This window comes from Galeopterus variegatus, unplaced genomic scaffold, assembly GCF_000696425.1.
Source record: "Galeopterus variegatus unplaced genomic scaffold, G_variegatus-3.0.2 Scaffold999, whole genome shotgun sequence".
Taxonomy (NCBI): domain Eukaryota; kingdom Metazoa; phylum Chordata; class Mammalia; order Dermoptera; family Cynocephalidae; genus Galeopterus; species Galeopterus variegatus.
The window spans coordinates 1-26,507 of NW_007727110.1; the positions used below are offsets into that span (position 1 = coordinate 1).

General features: G+C 50.0%; 1 protein-coding gene and 1 pseudogene across 1 annotated transcript; both read left to right on the top strand.

Moving 5' to 3' along the window:
• Positions 1–4,840: 4,840 nt before the first annotated feature.
• LOC103591643 (protein BEAN1-like) lies at positions 4,841–15,169 on the top strand. Its single transcript, XM_008574140.1, has 4 exons — positions 4,841–4,850; positions 6,961–7,224; positions 11,763–11,913; positions 14,729–15,169. The coding sequence occupies exons 1-4, from the start codon at positions 4,841–4,843 to the stop codon at positions 15,066–15,068; spliced, it is 765 nt and encodes a 254-aa protein (XP_008572362.1). The 3' UTR covers positions 15,069–15,169.
• Positions 15,170–23,339: 8,170 nt separating this feature from the next.
• Positions 23,340–24,675, top strand: LOC103591645 (annotated as a pseudogene).
• The last annotated feature ends 1,832 nt before the right edge of the window (positions 24,676–26,507 follow it).

Genomic DNA, 26,507 nt, shown 5'->3' on the forward strand with positions numbered 1-26,507 from the left:
GGAGACTTTTAAGAAAAGATCTAAAGGACGAGAAAGAGGCAGCCATGCTCCATGTACTTCGGCAGGGGGGACTATTATGAATAATACTATTATGAATATTAAGTTACAAATTTTTATGTGTACATGTGTTTTTATTTTTCTTAGATAGATACCTAGGAGTACAATTGCTGGATCATACGGCAACTATGTTTAGCTCTGTGAGAACTGCCAGACTGTGTTTATGAAGAACCAGCAGTTTCTGAGGGTTCCAATTTCTCCACATCCTCACTAACACTTGGTCTTTTGGAATACAAGCACATCTGTCTTTGATTATAGCCAGCCGTGTGTGTGTGAAGTGGTATCTCATTGTGGTTTTGATTTGCATTTCTCTGATGACTATGGATTTTGAGCATCTTTTCATGTGCTTTTTGGACAGTTGTATCTTCTTTGGAGAAATGTCTACTCAGATCTTTTGTCCATTTTTCAATTGGATTTTCTTTTTATTATTGAGTTGCAATAGCTCTTTATATATTCTAGAGTCTCTTATTATATATGTGATTCACAAATATTTTCTCCCATTCTATAGGTTGTCTTTTCATCTTCTTGATAGTGTCCTTTGATGCACAAAAGTTTTTAATTTTGGTGTTTCTTTTTTTTTCTTTTGTTTCTTATGCTGTTGGTGTCATATCTAAGACTCACTTGCCAAATTTAAAATCATAAAGATTCACCCCCATGTTTCCATCTAAGAGTTTTATAGTTTTAGGTCATATATTTAGGTGTTTGGTCCATTTTGAGTTAATTTTGTATATGGTGTGAAGGAGGGATCTAACTTTATTCTTTTGCCTGTATCTAGTTATCCCACTACCATTTGTTGAAGACTATTGTTTTCCTCATTTAGTTTTCTTTTGCATGTATCTAGTTATCCCACTACCATTTGTTGAAGACTATTGTTTTCCTCATTTAGTTGTCTTTGCATCCTTGTTGAAAATCAATTGACCATAAATATAAGGGTTTATTTCTGTACCTTAATTTATTCCATTTATCAATATGTCTATTCCTATGCCAGTACTGCACTATCTTGATTACTGTAACTCTATAGTAAGTTTTGAAATCAGGAAGTGTGAATTCTCCCATTTAGTTCTTCTTTTGAGGTTATTCTGGGCCCCTTGAATTTTCATATGAATTTTAGGATCGGCTCATCAGTTTCTGCAAAGAAGTCAGCTGAGACTCTGATCAGGATTGTGTTGAATCTGTGTCCTGACCCACGGGATATTCAACGCAGACCCTGGAGGGGGGAGTGGGAATGGTATGGAACAAGAGACACGAGAGATGGGAGACAAGACAGTATTCTGATCAAGTCTCGTTTATTGATTCTTAGGTTACATCTTATATAGGAAAAAGCAGGCATGCTGCAAAGGGTCTGGAATGTAAAGATATGATAATATCTTGAGGAGAGACAAAGACAGGACATTCAAAGTAAAGGTTGCCGCCCAGAATGTTTTGCAGTTAAACAGTTTCTGGAGAAGGATAAAAGGTCACTTGCAAATTAACTTGCATAGCCAGGAGCAATCAGTTTCTGGCACAAGCAGATTTCGAGGCAGTTATCATGTAAAGCACGGCCATCTGAGCAGATTGTCACATAGGAGCGGTCTCACAAGAAGGGGTGTGGGGCTTCAGGCCCCCAACAAATCTGTAGATCAATTTGAGGAGTACTGTCATCTTAACAATATGACATGGGGTGTCTCTCCACTTATACAGGTTTTTAATTTTTTTCAAAAATGTTTTACAATATAAGTTTTTCACTTCTTTTGTTAAATTTACTCCTAACTAGTTCATTCTTAATTTTCATTTTAGGTTTGCTCATCGCTATCATATAGATATAGAACTGATTATTGTATATTGGTCTTGTATCCTGTAACCTTGCTGAACTTATTAGTTTTAATGTTTTTTTAATGGATTTCTTAGGATTGTCTATATATCAGATCATGTCACTTGCAAATACAGTTTTACTTCTTTTCTTTTATTGTATTCTCTTGCCTCATTGCTCTGGCTAGAATATCCTGTACAATGTAGAATAGAAGTGGCAAGAGTGGACATGCTTGTCTTCTCCTGATCTTAGGGAGGAAATATCAGCTTTTCACCATTAAGTATGATATTATCTGTGGTTTTAGATGCCTTTTATCAGGTCAAAAAAGCTCCCTTCTGTTCTTAGTTTGTTGAGTGTTTTTAACATAAAAGGGTGTTGAATTTTGTCAAATGCTTTCTATGATCATGTGGGGTTTGACCTCTAATCTATTGATGTGGCGTATTACATCAATAAATTTGGGGAAGTTAAGTTAATCTTGCATTCCTTGGATAAATTTCACCTGGTCATGATGTACAATCCTTTTTATGTACTGCTATATTCAATTTACTAGTATTTCGTTGGGGATTTTTGCCTCAATATTCATAAGAGAGGTTGGTCTGTAATTTTCTTTCTTTGTGATATCTTTGTCTGGTTTTGGATAATGCTGGCATTATAAAATGAGATGATAAATGTTCCTTCTTCTATTTTTTAGAAAAGTTTATGAAATTTTGTACTTTTTAAGCTTTTCTATTGTGGTAAAATATATATAACATAAAATTTGCCATTTTAACGATTTTAAGTATACATTCCAGTGGCACTAAGTACATTCATACTGTTGTGCAACCATCACCACCATCCATCTCCAGAACTTTTTTCATCTTCCCAAATTGAAGTCTTGTACCCATTAAAGTTATTATTTCTTCTTTAAATGTTTGGTACTTTTTTCATCTTCCCAAATACCACCATCCATCTCCAGAACTTTTTTCATCTTCCCAAATTGAAGTCTTGTACCCATTAAAGTTATTATTTCTTCTTTAAATGTTTGGTAGAACTAACTAGTGAAGCTATCTGGTCCTGAGCTTTTTTGTGTAAAAAGCTTTATGTTACTAATTCAATCTCTTTACTTGTTATAGATCTATTTAGAATTTCTGTTTCTTCTTGAGTTCGTTTCCTTAGTTTTGTGTATTTTTAGGAATTTGTATACATTATATTCAAGTTACTCAGTTTATTGACATACCATTTTTCATAGTATTCCCTGATAATTCTTATTTCTATGAAGTCTGTATTAGTGTCCCCTTTCATTTCTGATTCTAGTAGGTTGAGTCTTCTCTATTTTTTCCTTGGTCATTCTAGCTAAAGCCTTGTCCATTTTATTAACCTTTTCAAAGAACCAACTTCTGGTTTCATTGATTTTTTCCTACTGTTTTTCTCTTCTCTATTTCACTTATTTTTACCCTAATCTTTATTATTTCCTTCCTTTGGCTTGCTGAGGAATTAGTTTGCTCTCTTCCAGTATCTTAATGCAGAAGATTAGGTTGTTGATTTAAGATTTTTTTTTTCTTTTTTCTAATGTAGACTTTTGTAGCTGTAATTTTCCCTCTAAACACTGGTTTAGCCACATCCCACATGTTTTGGTGCAATTTCATTTTAACTCATCTCAAAGTATTTCCTTATTTCCCTTATGATTTTCTCTTTGACTCATTGGTTCTTTATTAGTATGTTGTTTAATTTTCATGTATTTGTGAATTTCACAAATTTCTTTCTGTTATTAATTTCTAATTTCACTTCACTGTGATCAGAAAACATATTTCGTACAATTTTAATAATTTTAAACCTATTGATGCTTGTTTTATGACCTAGCACATTGCTTATCCTGGAAAATGTTCCATGTGCACTTGAGAAGAATGTACATTCTGCTGTTGTAAATGTTTGTGAGGTCTGGTTTTGTAGAGTGTTGTCCAAGTCTTATATTTCCTTATTGATCTTCTGCCTAGTTTTCCTACACCTTATTGAAAATGGCACATTGAAGTCTTCAGCTATTGTTGTATTGTCTATATATCCCCTCAGTTTGTTAGCCTCTGCTTCACATATTTTGGAACTCTGTTGTTAGGTGCATATATGTTTAAAATATAACTTCCTGATGGATTAACCCTTTTATCATTATAAAATGTCCCTCTTATCTCTAATGACTTTGTTTGTTTTAAAGTCTATTTTTTCTGATATTATTATAGCCACTCCAGCTTTCTTATGATTGCTATTTGCGTAGTGTATCTTTTTCCATCCTTTTACTTTCAACTTATGTGTGTCTTTGGTTCTCAAATGAGACTCCTATCAACAGTATGTAGTTTGATCTTGTTTTTTTACCCAGTCTGACAATCTCTGCTTTTTTATTGGATTGTTTAATCAATTCACATTTAATGTTATCATTGATAAGGTTGGACTTACATCTGCCATGTTACTTTTTGTCTCGTATATGTTTTGTGTCTTTTTTCTTCCTCTATTTCTCCTTTTTGCTTTAAGTGAATATTTTCTTTTTTTTTTTTTAAAGATGACCGGTAAGGGGACCTTAACCCTTGACTTGGTGTTGTCAGCACCACGCTCACCCAGTGAGCCAACCGGCCATCCCTATATGGGATCTGAACCCATGGCCTTGGTGTTATCAGCACCACACTCTACCAAGTGAGCCACGGGCCGGCCTTAAGTGAATATTTTCTGCTGTAATGTTTTAATTATTTAAATGACTTTTTCACCATATTTGTTTGAGTTATTCCCTTAGTGGTTGCCCTAGGCCTTACCATGTACATCTTAACTTATCAGAATCTACCTCATGTTTATGCTAATTCCAGTGAAAATTAAGTTACTCCAATTACTCCTCTATAACTCTATTCCCTCTTCCCTCTTCCCTCTTTTTGTGCTATTTTTGTTACACATTAGAGAGCTTCTTGTCCAGCTCCTTATGATTTAGTAGGGAGACCAAGACCCAGAGAGAGCCTGGCTTGGTCATATACTAGCTGTATGACTGCAGGTGAGTCATTTAATGTCTTTGAGCCTCAGTATCCTCACCTGTAAAATAGGGAGAGTCAGATCAACATAGCACCAAGGATGAAGTGAGCTCTGAGCACTGATTCTACACATGGTAGAGGCTTTGAAAATAGTGGCCTGTGTTTGTCCCTCAAAGAATCCCAAGAATCCATTTGCCCCAGCGTTCTCACATCAGAGAGTCAATAAGCATACATGCCCAGCCAAAGCTGTGGGTTGTTCCTCCTCTCCAACACATGCCTCTCCAGAAGAGCATCTTACACTGAACTTCAGCAAACAAAGGCTTGGATCTTAGCCTGGTATGACATACAGACAGTAGGGCCTCTAGGTTAGTGGGCTGCAAGAGCCACAAGCGTGAGCCAGAACTGCCCCCAGGGCACATTCCTAGCCCTAGCTAAGGTCCTGAGTTCATGCTTCACCCTCCTGTTCCTGCCATGGGCTGAGCGTGGGTGAGGCTTTTGGGGGCAGTGCTGTGAAGGGATGGGAAGGGGAAAATGACAACAGATGAGTGTCCAGTCTCTGATTGGCAGAGGTTCAGGCCCTCATCTGGGGGCTGGGGGGGAAGACCTCTTTCAGCTACTCTGGCAGGTGATCATCCAAACTCTGTTTACCATCCAAGACAGAGGCTTCATTCCCCTGAGGCAACTTGAGGCCTACCTCATCTGGTCTCAAGTATGGAGCCACTCATTCAATACAGGCATTGGGCACCTTTGGAATACCCAGCCCCAGTGCTGAGCTTGAGGACAGAGAGTGATCAGTCACAAGCCATGGAAACCACACATGATTATTTGCAACAAATGCAAAGCAGGGCTCAGACATGGGCTCTGGGAGGACAGGCAAGGAGACCCCTCTCTAAACAGACCCCAGGAATGATGTGACCTCCCTTCATGCTTGCCCCTGACCCTATGGTGTGTTGAGTGTCTGAAGGTGGCTCCCTACTGCTATCCAGAAATGGGTCTGGCAGCCTCAGGAAGGGCTTATGCCTAGGGCAGAGGATGCTGGGGAGTGAGCACTACAGTTTGAAGCCAGACCTGGTTTCTAGCTTGGCTCTGTTAGGAGTAATTGGGTGACTGTGGGCTGGTTGCTTAATAGCACTGAGCCTTAGTCCACAAATCTGTAAAAGTCTGCACATCTGCATCACCTAGTGGTGGCCTAGTTGGAGGGAACTGAGTGGCATTCCTAGGAACTCACTAATGAGGTGCTAGCTATCCTTGAGCAAGGCAGCAGGTGCATGTGGCTGCTCCTGGCTGCCTCTGACCCCTCCACAGGACTTCAGCCCACAAGGACCTGTCATCATTTCCTATAGGAGGACAAAGTCACCACAATTCCCAGGAGCTCTCAGGGATCCAGCTGTTAGTCCCACAGGAGGTTCCTCCCCTTGCTCCTGCCACACCACACCCTTCCTGGAAGTCCCCTCCCATTCCTCTGCGTCTTTGTCCTTGCTCTTCCTCTGCCTGGAATGCCTCCCCAGCCTTCCCTGAGCCAACATGTTCTCATCCTCTGAGATCACCTTGGCTTCACCTCCTCTGGGAAGCTTTCCCTGATCTGATCCACCCCCCTTGACCTGTCTGGGTCAGCTGCAGCCCACAGCCCCAGGCCTGCCTGAGGCCAATAGTGTTGATTCTTATACGAATCCATCCCCCTGGGCATTCCCTGCCCCTTCCCAAGACCTTGGTAAAGTCATGTTGACCTTTCAACCTCATTTCTTGGTGGAGTAGAGTCTTTATCTAGCACTGAGAGTCTTGGATTCAAGCCTCAGCTCTGCCACTAATTTGCTGTGTGACCTTGGGCAAGTCCATTGTCCTCTCTGAGTTCCACTTTTCCTATCTGTCAGTTAGTTGAGCTCCTGGGGCAGAATCTTCAGAGGAGAGGATGGACCATCAGCCCCCACTACAAAAGGCTGCTGCAGGCAGTTGGGCAGGGCACTGCCCCCCTCCACCCTGGCAGGAGCAGCCAGGATAAAATCTATGCACCTGACCCCAGACTATCCTCTGTTATTTAGGGATGAATTACCCAGAGTAGCAGGGGTGGAGTGGAGGAGGAAAGTGTGTGGCAGGCCTTGGCCCCAGCTCAGTGTTCTCTTTCTCTGTCCACAGTAGCACGATACAACCGCACCAGCTACTTCTACCCCACATTCTCAGAGAGCTCAGAGCACAGCCATCTGCTCGTGTCTCCTGTGCTGGTGGCAAGTGCTGTCATAGGTGTGGTCATCATCCTTTCCTGCATCACCATCATCGTGGGCAGCATCCGCAGGGACAGGCAGGCCCGGCTCCAGCGGCACCGCCACCACCACCACCGCCGCCGCCGCCACCACCACCACCGCCGCCGCCACCGACACCAAGAGTACGAGCACGGCTACGGTGAGCTGCTGCCCACCCTGGGGCCCTGGGACCCTTGTCCAATTGTGATTGCAAACCGGGTGGCATCAAGGAGATGGCGGCTCTTCCATGGGTAGGGCAGGGTGGTCAGGGAAGGCATCCTAGAAGTCCTGGGTGCTCAGAAAAAGCTCACAGGTGCCCACCATAATGTTTTCAGTGGCATGAGAAGCCCCATTGTCTGCCAAGAGAGGAACTCAGAGTGAGGCTGAAGGTTGGAGGGAGAGTGTGTTTCTACTCCCCAGTCCCTGTCGCTGTTGGTCTGGGCTGTATCAACAGCTGATCCAGCTGGTGCCTGGACGGAGGGATGGATGGAGAGATGGATGGGTGGAGGGGATGAGTGGATAAATGGGTAGATGGAAGAATGGATGAATGGAGGGATGGAGGGACATACAGATGGGTGGATTCAGTGGTGGATGGATGTGTGAGTGGATAGATATATGGGAGGGATGGATGGATGGATGGATGGATGGATGGATGGATGGATGGATGGATGGATGGATGGATGGATGGATGGATGGATGGATGGATGGATGGATGGATGGATGGATGGATGGATGGATGGATGGATGGATGGATGGATGGATGGATGGATGGATGGATGGATGGATGGATGGATGGATGGATGGATGGATGGATAGATGGATAGATAGGCAAGTAGAGGGATGGGTACATGGGGGCTGTTGGATGGGATGAGTGGGAATATGAATAAATGATGGAATGAATGAGTGAATAAATCTCTCCCAGAGAACCTGCTAAGTGCAGGTAGAACTGATTTCAGGGTCTCCCAATTGTGAAAATCACTCTTAAATAGAGTTGGTGGCCAATTCTTGAGTGATAGATTATCCATTTTCTGTCACTTATAACATTACCTGAAACTGGGTAATTTATAAAGAAATGAAATTTATTCCTCACAGTTTTGGAGGCTGGGAAGCCCAAAGTCCAGGGGGTGCATCTGGTGAGGGCCTTTTTCCTGGTAGGGACTCTCTGCAGAGTCCCAGGTGGTGCAGGGTATGTCACATGGAGAGGGATGAGTAAGAGCAAGTGTTAACGTCCTCACTTGCTTTCCTTAGAAAGCCACCAGTGCCCATCCCATGACAACCCACTCATCCATCAACCCATTAATCCATTAATTCGTGAATGGATTCATCCACTCATGAGGGCATAGCCATCATGATCCAAACACCTCCCAAAGGCCCCACCTCTCAACACTGCCACATTGGGGATCAACATTCAGACCATAGCAGGTGACCAGCCCTGGAAATGCCCATCTGGCCAGAATGCCAAAACTTTTCACAGAGTGCAACCACCTGACTCTGTCTCATTCCTGAAAGGGGCCAGTGTCTAAAAGCAGCAGGCTGGTACTCAGTTGCATTCAATTCCCAGACAATTTTCAATGGCAGGAAAAAGTCAGACCCCTCCTTACAGGATCCTGCACTGAGTCCTCATGGGGCCTCTGCCTAGAGTCTAAGGCCACCCTTCCGGTAGGGAAAAGAAAAGCATGTCCATGGAGTTGCATAATTCCAGGGAGTGCCCTTCACACTACAGATGAAGTGATATCAGCCTCCTGGGATCCAGAGCCATGGCAGGACCTGAGAGGCTTTCCAGGCCAGGGCAGGAAGAGCTTGGGGAATAAAAAGAAAAGACAAATTTTAAAAATAGATTGAATTGGATTCAATCGGCCTAGGCCATTGGAGGCCCTCTTCCCCTCCCCCAACACACCCTGATTAACCAGCAGGTTTGGGGCATTTTCTCTCCCTTTTCCCAGAGTTAACTGGTTAAGGAAGGTGCCACCTTTTAGCACTTAAGGGAAACCTGAAGCTGGTGAACACAGGCCTGGAAGTAATGGCCAATGAAAACCTGCTCCCAGGCCAGTCTGGCACCTCCAAGGCATTCTCCACAAGGCAACCAAAGTGATTGGACTGTGACCACTTCCATCCTCTGCTCAACATCCCTCAATGGCTCCCCATTGCCCAGTCAGCCTTCTGCCTGCCCACAGGGCCTTTCTACAGTCTGGCCAGACAGTGAGGAGCCAACAAATGCTTGAAAATGAATGAGAGAGAGAGAGAAGGAAGGAAGGGAGGAAGGAAGGGAGGGAGGGAGGAACAGAGGGAAGAGTGAATTCTGTTTCCGTAAGATGGAAAGATCTTGAGCTTTAAGATAGATCTGGTGGCCGACTGTCTCCTCTCACTTGCTGTGGATTTAGAGCAAGTTTCGTCATATGATAGAAGAGGGTAACCGCAGCGTTTGTCCCGCAGGTGGTTGTGAGGGCAAGTGAGACCACCGACGGGGAGCACAATAGGTGCTCATGGGTGTGAGTTCCTCCTCCCCCCTCTCCCGGAGCCTGTCAAGGGGTGGTAACCTTGGATTGGGTATTTCTTAATTTTGGCAAAAAGGAGGATAGGGAGACTTCACCTGCCATGAGGTGGAAAGTGGGACTTCCAGAGTCTGTGCAGATGTGGAAGTCAGGAGAAGAGAAGGGATAGAAGTGGATTTGGGGAGTTCAAATTGGGGAGGGTCTGGTTCCTTTCCAGCTCTTCCTCAGGAGCTCTGCCTAGCTGGATGTCTGAATTGAACTTGGTTATCTCAGATTGGCGTCTGAGCTCGGGGAGCGCCTCAGGGCAGTCTCAGTTTCCCTGAGATGCTCAGCCTCTGGGAGGCCCAAGAAAAAGCAGCCTAAGAAGAGAGGGTAAATGGCAGTTTGATTTGACCCTCTCAGCTCTTAAGGCTGCCCACCCTGTCCACCCCACTTAGGTCCCAGAAACAGCCCTAGCTTTCCCCAGAGGTCCTGTGTGACAGCCACAACCTCCTGTCCCAAAGGTGGAATACTCCCCTGAGCCCAAAGACCCCTCCTGGCCACACTGGCAGGGACAGGACCCCAGCACTGCAGCCCTGCAGCCCTGGTTCACCTATTGTTTTGTGCTTTCATCTTTCCTGAGTTTCTTCCCAAAGTCCTTCCAAAAATTCCATCTTTCTCCTGGTGCCCTGAAGAGAAACAAATCTCATTTCAGCTTCTTTTTTACAGTATGTTATTGGGTCCATTTTTCCCAGTAGAAAAGTAATATGTGTTCATTGTAGAAAATCTTAAAAATACAGACAATATAAAGAAGAAAATAAGGGTCATGATCCTGTCATCAGGACAGAGCCACCACTAACATGTTTGGAATATTTCCTTCTGAGAGCTTTCTTGGTGTACATATATCCCTGGAATTATACCTGCAGGTGTAATTTCAAATCCAGATTTTTCCACTCACTGTAGTATCAAGAGTGGGAAAAAGATTAGGGGAGTGGGAACAACAGTCTCTGGGCTTATACAGACTGCATGAATTCCAACTCCCCACCTACCGGGTATGTAACCCTGAGCCTCAGCTTCCTAGTCTGCAGAACAGGGATGGCAACCTGCCACCCAAAGTGAGGTCACAGGCTCTGCCCCTCATGTTGAGCCACACTCCCAGAGGGGAGGACTCACCTAAGAACCCATGGGGGTGGGGAGACCTCGTGTCTCAGCCATCTTTTGGCTCCCACTGTTCCCCAGCCATGACTGGACCTGTCAGAAACTGGGAAGTAGGGAGCTTAGAAGGTAAGGAGCCCAGACATCCAGCCACCCTCTGGCCCCACCACTTGCTGTGTGGCCACCAGCAAGTCACCAGACCTCTCTGAACCTCAGCTATAGGAGAGGATTGCACTACAGCAGCATCTCCTAAGCAATGTTACTAGGTCTAAGAAAATAAGATTCTGTGGTTTCTTATCAAATGCTGGACAAGCACAGTTAAATGTGGTCCTTAGCTGCAGGCCTTTTCAGAGCCTTTGATATGCTAATCAGTGGCAAAAAACCCAAAGGAGAATGCAATATGTGGAATTGCCAGATTCATGTAGAAGCCTCTTTTTTCCCTGAGATTCCTAGAGGGAATAGTGTGCGGTTAGGGTGGGGGGTGGGGGAAGACCTGATCCCAGAGTCCTCTGCAACCCTCATTCCTTGCTGCTCTCCTCCCAGTTTTTCTTATGCCCAGGCCATACTCCGCAGCTCAAAGCTCCCTGTTCACACCACCCTCTTCTTTTTCCTCTCCCTCCCTGGCTCAAACTGTTCAGTTCCCTTCTCTCAGTCTGCCCCTCTTCTTCTGGCTAATTCCTAGACAAGACTCTGGCGGCCCCTCCTCCAGGAAGCCCTCCCTGACCTCCAAGAGGTCAGTCTCTGCTCCCACAACCCTAGTACTATCGAGGCTCACAAAACAATGCCCAATACCAGGCTGTCTCCGGGGGAGGCTGCCCACCTCCCTGGAAGCTCCTCCAAGCCAGGGCCTGCTCTGCTTCCTCTCTGTGACCCCATGCCCAACACAGTGATGGCACTCATATTCTGGTGCTGTCACTGAAGGGATTAAGGTAGCTGTGCTTGGTGAGGGGTAGGTGGTCAGGTGGGAAGATCAGAGCCTCGGTGGCCTCTAGTAAAGCGTTCTGGGCTGCCTCTCCGTGAGGACCGTGTCTGGGCACTGGCCTGAGGCCAAGCTGATTTCTGTTCCCTGCAGTGTCCGGTGGTCACACATACAGCCGCTCGAGCCACAGGATGCGCTATGCCTGCAGCCCCACTGAGGACTGGCCCCCACCCTTGGACATCAGCTCCGATGGCGATGTGGATGCCACAGTGCTCAGGGAGCTGTACCCAGATTCTCCACCAGGGTAAGGAGGCCACGTGGGGGAGGAGGGGACATGAGATGATGGGGCTGAGGACACGAAGACACCCCCACCATGAGAAATAGCAACACCTCTCCTCCTGTTGTAAATGCACCACACGTCTGCTCAGTGGGCATGGCCATCTCCTCACCACTCCTGACTGAGCAGGTCCCATTGAAGCAGGGCGTGACTCAGCAGATTTCACCAGGAGGTGCTAGAAAAGGAAGAGACAAGCTCAGCTCCTTCAGCTGATGAGCAGGGCTGCCCAGGAATTTCTGAGCCCTCTGGGGCTCTGCTCCTCCGGATGTCTACCTGGGGTGTTGGAGCAGGGGAGTATGAGGTTATTTCAGTGGCCATGGGATCAACTTCCCCCTAGGGGAAAAAAATCCATTGTGCTTCTCTAAGTAACACCAGGGACCAGGGTAGCAAAGGGGAGACAAGCCCAGATGCTGGCATCTGATGGCTGCAGGTTGACCAGCTCTGGAAATTCTTTCTTATATGATCTTGAGCAAGTTACTTAATCTCTCCATGCCTGCTTCTCCACTGTTAAAATGGCCATGGTAATGGTACCCACCCCATAGGCCAGTTGTGAAAACGAGAGGAAATGGTGTGGGTGATGCTCAGCAGAGCGCGCGGCACACGGCGCTGGACACTCACTGCTCTTCCCCCAGCGCTGTTGTTACTACTTCAAGGTCATAGGTGATAAGGTGTCAGTGCTGAGGAGGATGACAGGAGGGCATCGGGGAGCACAGGCCTCTGTCCAGGGCGCTGCTGCAGCAAAAGCCTGGAAGCCAGTGGGCGCGGTGGGCCACTCCCAGGAGAGCAGAGTCAGGCTTGACCTCCCTTTCCCTTTCCCTTCCCTGGCTTTGGAGTCAGACCTGCCTGGTTTGAAACCAGCCTGGACCCCCACTCTCAGGGCCCCCACTTCCTCATCTATAAACAGGGACAAGTAACCCCTGCTTACCGGATGTTCCTGAGTAGAAGGAGATACTTGGCTGTCTGGGGATTGGCTCAGGGTTAGTGTGAGCCCCACAGTTCCTGAGGTCATGCTTTGAGAATAAGTATACCCACCCTCACCCCCAGGGGCCTCAGTGGCTCTTGCTCTGTGTGGAGAAGTTCCAGCTGGGCCCCAGAGACCAGGAGCTGGGCCCCAAGGAGGTTGCCTGTGCTCAGTGCAGCTCATCAGAAAGACAGGACCCAGTGGGGCTGCATCTGATCAATGTCAAGGTGCACAGGGAGCAAGTCTGGGGCTTTGGGGGACAGAGTTCTCCTTGAGTCAGAGCAGTGTGGGGTTCCTCTTAGGCATGGAAGGTGTCCAGATGGAGGGCCTAAATTGTGGTTAGGCTCCTTGCCCTGGGCTGATTGGGGTTGGGGCCTGGACAGGCAGCTGAGGTAGGGGTGGGAGTAGAGGGGGGAAGGTGGGATGATCACACACACGCATGCACACCCACACACATACTACCCCCCCACACACACCACACACGCACACAGGCATGCACACACACACAGGCATGCACACTCACACACGCACGCCCCCTCACACACACCACACACATACGCAGGCATGCACACCCACACACACGCCCCCCCCACACACATAGGCATGCACACCCACACATACATGCCCCTCACACACACACACCACACACACACAGACATGCACACCCACACACACATGCCCCCACACACACACACATGAACACCTGAACACACAGCCACACACAGATACACAACACACACACACACACGCACACATACACACACCATTGAGACCTGGCAGGCAACAGGGGTCTGGCTGAGCCTGGGGTCATTGTGACCTCAGCTGAAGCCACTGGGGTAGAGACCACCCTTGGGAATGGGGCCAGGTTCTCCTTGAGAAGGAGGTGGGTCATGGAGTCTGAGGGAGGGAGTTATGCCCACTGCTGTGGGGGACCCCAGAAACAGTGGTAGTAGGAGGGAAGGGGAACAGACAGGGGGCTTGCTGGACGTTACATTCTTGCCGTTGGGGTGAGGGTTCGGACCCCAGCTCCTACAAGACCCCAAAGCCCAAATCACATCCATAGGGACAGGAATCATTGTGTCCAGACTGCACTCAGGGCCATCAGGCAACACTGTCCCAGGGAGGCATTCTCTGAGGGGCCTTTAGGTCTTCTCCCACCAGCCACCCTCGGGTAGACCACCCATCAGTTAGGACTTGAAGAGAGAAGAGAGGTCAAGGCCCCCATCACTTCCCTATGGAGAGACCCCTCAGGCCCTGGACAAATGGCCCTGTCCTCCCCAACACCCATTCTCCTTCACCCCTGCCCCAGGGGCACCAGGACGGACAGTACTACTGGTCTTCTCTCGGCAGTGGGTGCTTTTTTGCTCCGTGTCTTCAGATTCTGAAGCGGCCCCAGGGACTCTCCTAAACCTACAAGGGCAGCTTTGGAGTGACAAGGGAGTGACCTCAGCCCAGCCCAAGGTTGCTCCTACCCAGCTCCCCTCACACATGCAGTGGACATATGCCTGGGACCTGCTCCCTAGACAGTGGCTGCTGTTATTTTGAGGAATCTGAGACCCACAAAAGCCCAGTGAATTGCTCGAGTTCACACAGAATATGGGGGCTGAGTCAGGTCCAGAACTCAGGTCTCAAGGGTTCTGGCCTGCCTCTCCGAGAGGGTAGTGGGGTTTCATTGGAACCAGTGTGGACACGTCCCTCCCTGGTCCTCAGCCAGGGCAGCTTGTCACTGAAGATAGGCCCCCATCCCTTGGCAAGAGATCCCCACACCTACCCCTAAGGCCCAGGTTCCACAGGGCCCTGAGGGAACCTCTTCTCTTGTAGCTACGAGGAGTGTGTGGGGCCAGGGGCCACTCAGCTGTATGTCCCCACGGATGCACCACCGCCCTACTCGCTGACCGACTCCTGCCTCATGCTGGATGGCCCCCTCGACTTGGGCAGCGGCCACAGCCACAGCCGACACCAGCAGGAGCAGAGGACCCAGGGCCACAGTGGCCTTCGCACCATCTCCATGGACACCCTGCCCCCTTACGAGGCCGTGTGTGGGGATGGCCTCCTATCAGGCCTCCTGCTGCTGCCAGGACTAGGACCAGGGCCAAGAAGCTCACAGGGCTCACCGGTCCCAACCCGGACAACAGCCTCCAGCCCGGAGAGGATCGTGTGAGTGATCCAGCCAGCCAGGTCCTGCTGGTCCCTCCAGGCTGAGCCACATCCTTCAAGCACACACAGGCACATACACACACAAAGACATGCACACCCAACTCATGCACACACAGGCACATACACACACAAAGACATGCACACCCAACTCATGCACACACATAGATGCAACTTGTACACACACAGACATACACACTGACATGCCCCATGTGCACACACAGATCTAGACATGCCCCACATGTGTGTAGACATGTGCACACACACAGGCCCACCGCACCCACACAAAGCCCACCTGCAAAACTTTCATTAAAAGTGAGGCCTTCTCGGCCTCCCATCTCTCCCCCCAGCCTGTTGGTTGTGCCTCTGTAGACAGCGCTGAGGGAAGAGAGGTGAAGTAGGATACGGGCTCTCTATTGCCTCTCCCCGGGGCTGTCTGCCCCTACCCTCACCCACAGCCTCCAGAAACTGCTCGACCATCTCAGGTCAGCTGCCTGCCCCGATCCCTATCCTAGGGCCAGCTTGTCCTCCTGGGAGGTGGGACAGGCCCTAGAGAGATTCCGCTGTGTGCTGTGCCTATCTTTCATTTCCAGGGCAGAAGAGCCACAACATCACCACCCTGCCACTTACAGGGTGGGGTCATGGATCTGGGGGCCCAGGCACAACCTGGAGGTCCTCACAGTCCACCAGGCCCCCTCCCTAACCCAGTACCCTTAGTCTGGTGGTGCTAGTGGAATTATCTCAGTAGCCCCCACCCCAAGCTACAGGGGGTAGACAGGGCCCATAGTGGGTGTGCAATGGTGGTGGTGGGTTACAGCTGTTCCTGTGTCAGTCCAAGCACTGCCCAGGACTGAGGGTCTTTACAGAAGATGAGGCCATTGCCCTTCTCCAGGTGTCCCCACTGCAACGCTGCCTGGGCCCTGCTCTGAGGCAGGGAATTGGCCCCTTGCTCAGGATGTGCCCAGCTGACCACTATGGGCTGAGCTCAAATGCGCTGGAGCCAAACCCAGGAGCTGGTGCTGTCCTCCTGGGTGGCTGCTCATAGCTGGGAATTGTGAATCGACATGTTCTGGCCTTGCCCATCTGGGGTGTTTGCAGAAACAAGATAAAGGAGATATGAGCCCCATAAATACCACTATGCAGCCATGAGAGGACCAGTGGTGTGTCTTGGCCTTGCTGCCAAGGGTCCTGCCACAGAAGGGGATATGTGGGGTCAGCCTGGTTGTAGAAAGGCTCAGATCTTGGCCCATGAACCCCAGCAATTTCCATCAAAGACCATGCAGGTAATAGAGATGATTCCTGAAGACCCAGCCTGCCAAGAGTCGCAGCCAAGCATCTTTGAGGAGTATCCCCACCAGCATTGCCAGTGGCAGGGAACAAGTCACCCTGCCTCCCTCCCCACCTCTTGTCATCCATCCTTAAACAACAGCATCCCCATGCATCCTTTCCCACATTTCAATTCCTCCAATGAAGGGCTAAGACAATTCAGTAATCCTTTTCTTCAGCAGAGGGGTGGCAAGGATGGCAATCTCGAATTTTATTTTCTGTAGAAATAGCATTTTTTCTGGTGCAGAGCTGAAAGGAATCACCCAGAGGTTCTGTAGCGTCCTGCGTGTGGCATCCTGGAGCCTCAGACTCCACCTGGGGTAGGGACCTTGTTTACAAGCAGTTCTGTCCACCTTTGTGGTGTACTGTTTTCTAGGCAAAAAATATCTGTCTATTGTACTGTATCACCTTTAAAATGCACTCCAGGGATGAGACTCTTTTAAGAAATGCATCCTGCTTCTGCAACTCTATGGAGCGCTGGGGAAAAGAAAAAGGTAAAAACGCCTACCTACTCATCAGTGTTTGAGGGATGGAGCTTCACAGCTTTTCTTGTTCCTGGACTAGGCACTGAATATGAGTAAACAACAATGTATCTTTTCTGTGTTCAAAATAAATGTATCATATCAATAAAAATGTAGCAAGAAGTAACACTTCCAAAGAGTGCATGAGGGGTTTCTGCCTTCTGAAACTTGTAAGGAAAGGAAACACCAAACAGCAGCAAACTGAAAATATACCTCCATCTAGCAATTCCTACCCACTATTCCTGCAGATTGAGAGTCATTAAAGCTTTGCCATCCTGTTGATATGGATATTTGGGTCGTTGGTAACTTACAGGAGATACTTTTTTTTTTTTTTTTTTTTTCCCCTCGCTGAAACATGGCATCATTTTTCTGAGATTCAGTTGGTGTAAATGTCACTAAGATGATCCATCAACTTCAGGATCTGACTCTAGGGACATCAGGGACTACATTCTACTTTAACAGCAGTTGACTTTCAGCACCTTGATGGCTTTTACTACAAGGAGAGAGGGAAATTGTAATTAGACTGAAATGAGTTGTTTTCTCCCCCTCTGCAGAAATTCTCCTTTTCCTTTTTGTGCTCTCCATAAGATGGTGGCTTTGGCTGTTGATCTCTTGACAGATATAGCCTGGTTCCTTTCCTCTGTCACACTTCTCTCCCACTCAAGTAGAACTCAAATAGAGTCCACTAGCATAGTTCTAGACCCCCAAGTGCCCTGAAAGTGGGGTGCGATCCTGCAGGAGGGTGCAGTGGAGGGGAAGACAACTGTGAGATAAGGAAATGCAGGCTCCTCCTTCCGATTTCCCAGCCCAAGTCCCACATCTCGCCTGGAGGGGCCTGGGGCCAGATGTCCCCGCGCCCACCACCCCCACTCCGAGCCCACACTGCCACCTGCCGGCTCCCTGCTGACACTGTTCAAAGTGAAAGGCTCCTAAAGAATGAGGAATCCCCCTTCTCCCACTTTGAAACCCATTGCCCACAGACACTCATAGTTGTAGACAAGATTTGTCATTTGGATCCTGGATTTGTCTTCCACCCTTGGGATGTTCCATGAGGTTTAACCCATTCACACATTCCATTTTCAGGACTAACCCCTACCCCTAGCACCTCTCTTGGGTCACAGCCTGATACCTGTGTCCCTGTATTAGTCTGTTTCTGTTGCTTATAAAATAAAATACCTGCAACTGGTTAATTTGGAAGAAAACAAAATTTATTATTTACAGTTTCAGAGGCTGGGAAGTCTAAAGTCCAGGAAACACATTTGGTGAATGCCTTGGTGGTGGCAACAGTGATCCAGGGGTCTCACATGGCAGAAAATGGTGGAGCAGAGAGAAACAAACTCACATCCTCTCCTTTAAAAGCCATCAGAACCACAACCCTGACCACCATTATTAATCCATTCACTACATTATGGTCCTACAAGGCCCCACCTCTTTAAAGCCCCACCCGTAATTACCATAATAAGATTTCCCACCCTCTTAACAATCACAGCAAGGATCAAGCTACCAATACATAAAACTTGGGGAACACAATCCATATCAGCCCCGTCTCGGTATGCAAAATAATCACTCCTCTGTTCTTCTAAACACTGCTATGCATGACTCAGGTGCCACCTGAACAGGAGATGGGTTATTTATACACTGACTCTCAGCAGTCATTGTTTGGAGGCTGCTCTTTACAGAAGGTTAACTCTTGACCCTTGTGCAGGCCGTGCAGACTCCTATGGCCAAAGAAAGTCTTCAGACAGGGAGTTGCAGCTGTTGGCAGATGAAGCCATCGCAGTGGTCAGCATGAGCCACCATTGGGTCAGCATGCATGGACCTGGCAAGTTCCCAGGTCTCTGGACAGAGCACCAACAGCATGTGCTACATATGACCACAGGCATCACCCAAAGAGGGAAGAAGGAAGGTAGATACAAAGGATGTCTGTCCACAGCCACCACTTGGAACATCCCCCATGACACTGGCCAAGCCCCCTACGCACATACGTACACATGAGGTCTCTCACAAGTCCCTAGAGGACCCCCCCCCGACACACACTCAGTGTGTGTATCACACTGGAGCCTCCCTCAGCTCCCACCCCCTGTGCTCTTGTACACATTTGCTCCGACAGCTTCGGAGCACACACTACTTAGCGCTCTCGAATCAGCATCCCACATGCAACTCAGGTGTTGTGCACTCCAGTGCCATCCACACTCACGTTCAGGTGTTCCCATCCATGTCCACCTGCATAGCCGACCAGAGTCTGGGTGTGAGTGGTGGGAGGACAGGCAGCTTTGTCTTCTGAAGGAGACTTTTGTCGTCATCTTTTGTGCTGGGCTCTGCTCTGCTTGGCCTCCCATTGCACCTCCCCACACCAGCTGAAGTCTCTGGAGCACAGGACTGATTGCCTAGGTCAGGTCTGGTGTCTCTGGGCTTGCAGGCTGGGCACATCTTTGCCCCAGGCCTGCAGCCCAGCTGTGCCTGCCAACATGTCTCCAAGGAATCCCTGGGCTGCAGGTCCTCAGGCCCTGTTGTCCCAGCCTCAGCCATAGCCCAACTGGCCATCCTCACTAGCATGACTTCTGGGGTCCTGGGCTGTCTATGTTTCAGCTCCATAGCCAGTGGCTGTCTGGTCCCCAGCCCACCACAATGCTGGCATCACCTGGACTGTAGAGTGGGTATAGGGAAAGAACTCCTGAAAAGGGGACCTTCCACTCTCTGACAGGCTCTGAGCCCCATCACCCACCCGTATTACTCAATTGCAAGAGGCAGAAACCCAACCTGAATCTTAAGCAAGAAAAGATACTTATTGGTTAATGTAACTAAATGGTCCAAGTGATCATTTCAACTTCAGGCATGGCTGTATCCAAGAAGTCCAAGAATATGGGCAGATATATTGTCTCTCTGGGCTCTGCTGTCCGCCACATTGCCTTCATTCTCCCATTGGAACAAATGGCTATGGAAGTCCCAAGTCTATGATGATTTGTGACCCATAACGCAGGGAGACCCTCTCTCTCCCAGACAGCAAATACCAAATCTCAGAGAAAATTGATAGGCTTGGACGTATATTCATCCTTGAACTTCTGATGGCTGTGACTGGGGGTAGAGTCTTGGATTGGCTGGGCCTGGTCATATGCCCATTCTGGGGATGGGGGAGTAGGAGCCAAATCAGTCTTTCCTGGAATGGGTTTTCCAAGGAAAGATGGAAGGAGGTCAGCAGGACCAGGCATGGACTCTGCCACATTCCCTCAACAGGTCCAGGCCTTACCCACCAGCTCTGAGTCCGAGTGATGATACACAGCCACAGGTAGACAGTGACCACATGGTGAGCAAGGGCAGGTGCTGGGGCAGGGGAAGGGAAGGGGGGTGGTTGCTGACCAGGGCCACTAGCAGAAAAAGGAGAATCAGAAACAGCCTCTAGCAAGGACGGAGGGCTCCAGACTCACTGGGCGCCATCTTGAATCTCTCCTGGATCGTTCCCAAGGTTGCCTTGGAGAGGGTGGTGGGAGCTGGGCCCAGAGAGACCCAGCTCCAGTGTCCACTGGAAGGGGTCTCTGGCCTGCTTCAGGGAGCTGGCCAAACTCCACACTGAGGGCACTCTGTGACTTATAAGCATACAAGACTCTCAAGGAATATACCCACCCACAGTCTGGTTGTGCATAATTTGTTCCTTAAGAAGAACATATATCTGGGCAAAAGGCCAAGGTAAGGATCTGTGAAATTGGGCCTGAGGCTCAAGGCCAGGCACTGACTTCTCCCCAAGGGCCATCTCACCATGGGGTCCTGCCTCTCCTCCTCCTCCCAGCCCTTCCCTTCCTGGACTGGCCTGCAGTGTCTGAGTCATCCCTCCCAGACTGAGGGCCCAGGGTCAGAGCCCAACCTGGTTCCTCTGCAGATGGTGGGCCCAGCACATAGCCCCGGGGGGATTATACAGTGGACAATTGTATAATCCAGTTCAATTAAGAGGGAAACAGGTTCCTCCCTGTATGTCATGCATGGACTTGATGACAGTAAGTGCTAAGTTCCAGACCTGGGACCCCTTATCCAGGCAGCACCCCACACCTGCTCTCAATGTGGCCACTGAGCTCACTGCTATGACTGGGCACTGGGACCCAGAGGCCTGGCTTCTCTGCTTCTGTCATCAGCTTAGTGTGACCTTGAGCCAGCCCCTTTCCTCCTCTGGGCCTCAGGACCCCCATCCCCATCAGCCTACCCAGGCCAAAGCAGTCCCTGCACATTTCCCATTCTCCATCCCCCCACTCCACCACCATTGTCCCCAAAGCTGGTCACACTGGCAGGCAGAAAAAGCAGTTTCTCACTAAGCCAATCACTCCCCTAAGGGCCCAGAAAGTGCAAATAATGCAATTAACTCCAAATCCCACAGTTCAAGGAGGCTGCTGTGGGCCAATGGGGAGACTGTCCTCAGGCCAGGAAGCTGGCACTGGAGGAGGGAAGGAAGGCAAGGAGGAAGGGAGGAAAGAAGGGGTCGATGAGAGAATGGATAGGTGATTATTTCAGTCTGGATTCCTCCAAAAGCAATCCCTAACACAAGGATTTGGGTATAAATAGTTTATTTGGGAGATGATTCCAAGAAGCACGGTGAAGGAGAAGGGAATTAAGATATGGAAAGGAGGGCTGGCCCGGTGGCGCACTGGAGAGTGCGCCGCTTGGGAGCGTGGCGGTGCTCCCGCCGAGGGTTCGGATCCCATGTGGAGACCGGTTCCCGCTCACTGGCTGAGCGCGGTGCGGGCGCAACACCGAGGGTTGCAATCCCGTTACCAGTCAGTAAAAAAGACAAAAAGGAAAAAATATATATATATATGGAAGGGAGAGAAGGTTACTGCTGTGGGCAGCTGGGGGTCAATCCCACAGGGGACCCTCTGAAAGGCCATGGAGATCACACCTCAAAATTGTTCCTCTAAGGGACAAGCTGGGGTTTCTATTCCCTAATTATCGGCCTCCACTGGTCCTTGGTTGGTTGAGGGTTGCCCCTGAGGTGTCATCTCCCTGGCACTTCCAGCCCGCCCTGTACACCAGCAGAACATACTCCTGCAACCAAGAGCACTCTCAAGCGTGAGACATGAGGAGCCTTAGAGAGTGACATCAGAGCAGGCTGAGGATGGGGGTGTGGAGGACGCAGGGGCTGATGTGCCTGGCTCTCACGTGTGTGTGGCGGACAGAGCCTGACCTAGGCCCTGCTCCGCTGGGAGGGAATGGGGATGGGGCAGTGCTGGGGGGCTGAACATAGGCCCAGTCGCCCTCAGATCTCAGCCCTCCAGAGTGACAAGCCATGGCAGGGCCTCGATGTGCACAGCTTTCTCTTTTGCTAACGCAACTTCCTCCTTAGCTTCCTGACTGAACGCTGGGAGCGGGACAGAGGCAGGCCCCGTCCATCCCCCAAGTGCCCCGCCTGGGACTGGCCTAGCCTGGGGAGGCCCACGTGACTCTCTTTCTTCCACATCCAGCCCCTCAGAGTCACCATGAGGGGCCTCAACCCCCAGGCCCAGGCGAGGCTGCTCTGGAAACCCTCCTGGATGACCTCATCAGCTACTACCAGGAGGGGGCAGGAGAGGGCCAGCTCGGGGTCCAAAGGCGAGCAGCCCTCATCCACAGGGCCAGGCGTCTCCTGGGCAGGGGTCCCCACCTCTGCTCTATCTGCCAAAAGAAGCGGTCCTTGCTCTGGGTTGCTGCCCTGCCCCACAAGTGTGCCTTGAGCTGGTGCAGGCACTAGAGTTTCTGGAGCTGATCTCTATTAACCTGCTTCTATTTCCCTGGAGGAAGGAAATCAGGTCCCTGAAGGTAGACACTACTATGCTGCTGAGCAAGGGCATCTCAGGTAGGAGACGAGGGTCTGCCTCTGGGGGAAGAAGCATGCCCACCATACCCAATGACTTTCGTCCCATTTTACAGCTGGAGAAACTGAGGGCTAAGGAGGTTAATGCAACTTGTCCATAGTCATATTGCCTCACTGAAGAGAGACAGAACAAAGGAAGTCATAATAAACAAGGGGAGGAGCTTGGCTTTGAAAAGCTGCTGGACAGCTTTAATCTCTTCCAGCTCTAGGCCCCAACTGATGGGCTAGGAGCCAGGACAGCTGGGGCCTTACCCCACCCAACTCATGCACTGTATTAGTCCATTTCTGCTGCTTATAACAAAATATCTGGAACTGAGTGATTCATAAGAAAAAATTTATTGCTGACAGTTTTGGAGGCTGGGAAGTCCAAAGTCCAGGGAACGCATATGGTGAGAGTCTTGGTGGTAGCAACACTGACCCAGGGATCTCACATGGCAGAAAACAGCAAAAGAGAGAGAGAGTAATCTCTCATGCGCTCTTCTTTTAAAGCCCTCAGGATCATGTCTCTGACCACCATTATTAATCCATTCACTAGGCATGGTCTTAGAATCTAATCACCCCTTCAAGGCCCCACCTTTAAATTACCATAATAGGATTTCCCACCCTCCTAACAGTCACAGTGGGGATCAAGCTACCAATACATAAAACTTGGGGGACACAATCCATACCAGTCGTTCTCTTGCTGCGTGACTTGAGACAGGTCTCATTTTGTCTTTGAGACTGTGTACCTCTGTGTAAAATGGGACAGAGGATAACATGATCTTGGGTCAGATTTTTTAGCCAAATGCCCTCAACCACCTGCTTCTCAGGAGCTTCCAGTGTCCCTGGGCATCAGCCTTTGGTCCTGCCTGGGCTGGCCCCTCTCAGCCACTCTGCTGAGGCCTGTCCCACCTTTAACAAACACCTTTGGTTGTTTCAGACGTACATTGGGAACTTTACCTACAAGGTGCAGCCTGTGCTTTGCAAACACACACTGGACACCATTCTGGGCAGGCTGAGCTCCAGAGCCACCTCAGAGGCCGAGTTTTCACTGGTCCACGCCATAAGCAGAGAAGATGCCAAGCAGATGGTGTTTGAAATCCTCCTAGCTGTCGGGCCTCCCTGAGCCAGAGGCCGACAAAACCGAGCGGGAAGAGACCCCGGTCCAGCCGGGGATCCCTTGTGGGGCTGAGCGGGATGATGAGTGTCGCTGGCACGGCCCTTCCCCCCCAGGACCTTCCTCCCCGGGGGCCGAGAAAGAACACCACCGAGCCAGGAGAGTGGTCAAAGCCGGAACTCCGTTTATTTGCAGGGCGGCACAGCTTATATAGGGAAAAAGGGCAGGGCGGGTTTTGATATGAGAGATCAAGCAAAGAGCCAATAAGAAGGGCTTAAAAGGATAGGGTGAGGTGGTGGGGAGGCTTTACGCGAATACGGAACTAAAGTTGCTGAATCACTGGGACCCGGAAGGGCGAGGCTGGCAGCTACGTGCCGTTGAGCGCTAGTGAAATGGTGGCCGCGGAGCGCATGAACTGGCGCCCGTGCGCGTCAGGGCGCATGCGCGCAAAGTTATGCCCAACACCTAGCCAGAGTTGCATGTGAGGATGTTCTCAGAACTGCAGGCAAGCAGGTGTTCTGGCTGGGCAGAGAGAATCTCGCCAGGCCCCACTGCAGGCACACCTCAGAGAGAAGGCTGGCGAAGACCCACAACTGCCTCAAGAGGGCCCAGCCAGGCGCAAGTTCCAGGGGCCTCAGCAAGGCCCCTCAGAAAGGGTAAGTCTGAGAGGGACCTGGCTGAGGGCACTGACCATCAGAAATCCCTGCCTGTGGCTCCAAGCCCCTCTAAGGTCTCCACAACCCCCAATGGCCCCTCCATGGCCCCTGGTTCCCTTGGACTCCCAGCACTGTGCCAGCACACACTCATACAGCAAGGAGTTCCTGACCTGCTACAGTGACCTTGTCCTGCACTGGACACCCTTGTTCTCCAAGGACATTTTCCTGAGGAGCTTAAAGGAAAATCAAGTCCAGGGCCCAACTCTGGCCCCTCAGGTGAGGTGAGGGGAGCTGGTCACCCCGTCAGGTAGCAGCACTGTGTGTGGCCCATGGTCCCTGATGCAGCTCCTGAGAGCAGAGGGGTCACCATCCACGGCCCACTCCACCCAACACCAGGTTCCAAATCTCCAGGTGAGTCCTTGGACTGGAAGCCAGAAGCACAGCCAGAGCTGGCCAGGCCTGGCACAGACACAGCTCCTCCAAGCACCTCCTCTGAGGTGGATGGCTTTGGGAGCACCTCTCCTATCTCCTTGGACTCCCAACTCTAGCGGACCATTCCGGAGGCTTCCCAGGCTCTGGGGTTGAGGAGAATGGACAACTAGAGCCTCTCGAGAGGCCAGAGCCATCTGGTAACGGTCGTGGCCCAAAAAGTAGTGTCACTCAACTCTGGAGGTCTACCCAGGCCTCTTTACATGTGCAAGTGCTCACTACATCCCCCCGGGGAGCTGGAAGCACCAGTTCCCACCCAAGGCTGAGGGTGTCAGCCCTGGGTGGCACGGGAGCAGACACCCTGAGTAAGCAGATTGCTCTCACCACAATGCCAGCCAGGAAGGTGACCCCTGGGACAGATGGTAGGCCTGGGAGCAGGGCACAGGGGAACGGCAGCCAAACCCATGACTCATCAGGCACAGGGACCAATCTGCTATCCCCAGCTGGTCTCATATCCCAGTACTGCCACTTATGGGCTGTGTGACTTTGGGCAACTCACTCCACCTCTCTGAGCCTCATTTTCCTCATCTGTCAAGTGAGTGCGGTTGGGAAGGGTTAGCGAGGTGAGGCGTGCATAGTGCCCATCAGTGCCCCATCCAGGGAAGGGCCCCACAGCGGGGCTTCCTGTCCCCTTCACATCCCAGCTCAGTTGTGTGAACTTGGACAAGTCATCCTGCATCTCTGAGAGGCAGCTTCCCTGAGGAGCCTTAAGACCCACTTCACCTGTCATAGTGCAGATTAAAAGAAAGCAGAGATGTGTGGACAACCAGACATGTAATTCACCCTTAAACTGTTTAGGGTCCACTGTTAGCCTCCCTTTTCTGCCAGCTAACTTCAATTTGACAGAGGAAAAACCACAGTTGGGAGCTCAGGGTCAGCTCTCATGCCAGCTCACCCACCAGGGGTCGGGGACTCCACCCATCTGGGCTGCAGGTGCCAAGACTGAGCCTGGAGTGGGGGCTCCCCTCCACTAGCCACCTCCTGCCCCCATATATGCACATATGCACACGCACATATGAACACAGTGGGAACTGCAGGCACACACTGTTAGGGCTTTTCTCATTGTGGTCCCAACAGAGAGCATGCTCTCCCAGCCAAGACCTTCTCTATGGGGCAGCAGGTGGCACTCACCTAGGGCCAGCCCCTCAGCTTCCCGTCTGTGAAATAGGGAGGATGGCCCGCACTTCCCAGGGCTGTGGTGAGCAGAAAAAGTGATATGGGTAAAGGCCCCTTCAGGGCATACAGTGGGTGCTTAATAAATGTTGATGCCTGCCCTGCTCTCCCTGGAGCTGAGCATATGACCATAGCACTTTTGGTTCCAATAACCAAGGGGGCATCAGGCAGAAAGAATTTAAGGAGCTTTGGCCCCACCTCTATCCCATTCAAAGAGAGCAATCCACTAAGACAGCCTCTATACCAGCTTTTTGAGATACAAATCTGGAAAAAATCTGTTCTGGGGAACAAGAGGCACACTGGTCAATCATCCATCCAGCCATCTGCTCATCCACCCACCCCCCACCCCCCT

Bases quoted from the DNA above. Each gene is read 5' to 3' on its own strand.
- LOC103591643 (XM_008574140.1), top strand. The intron at 7,225-11,762 runs GTGAGCTGCTGC...TGTTCCCTGCAG, and splicing joins AGAGTACGAGCACGGCTACG to TGTCCGGTGGTCACACATAC. The intron at 11,914-14,728 runs GTAAGGAGGCCA...CTTCTCTTGTAG, and splicing joins TACCCAGATTCTCCACCAGG to CTACGAGGAGTGTGTGGGGC.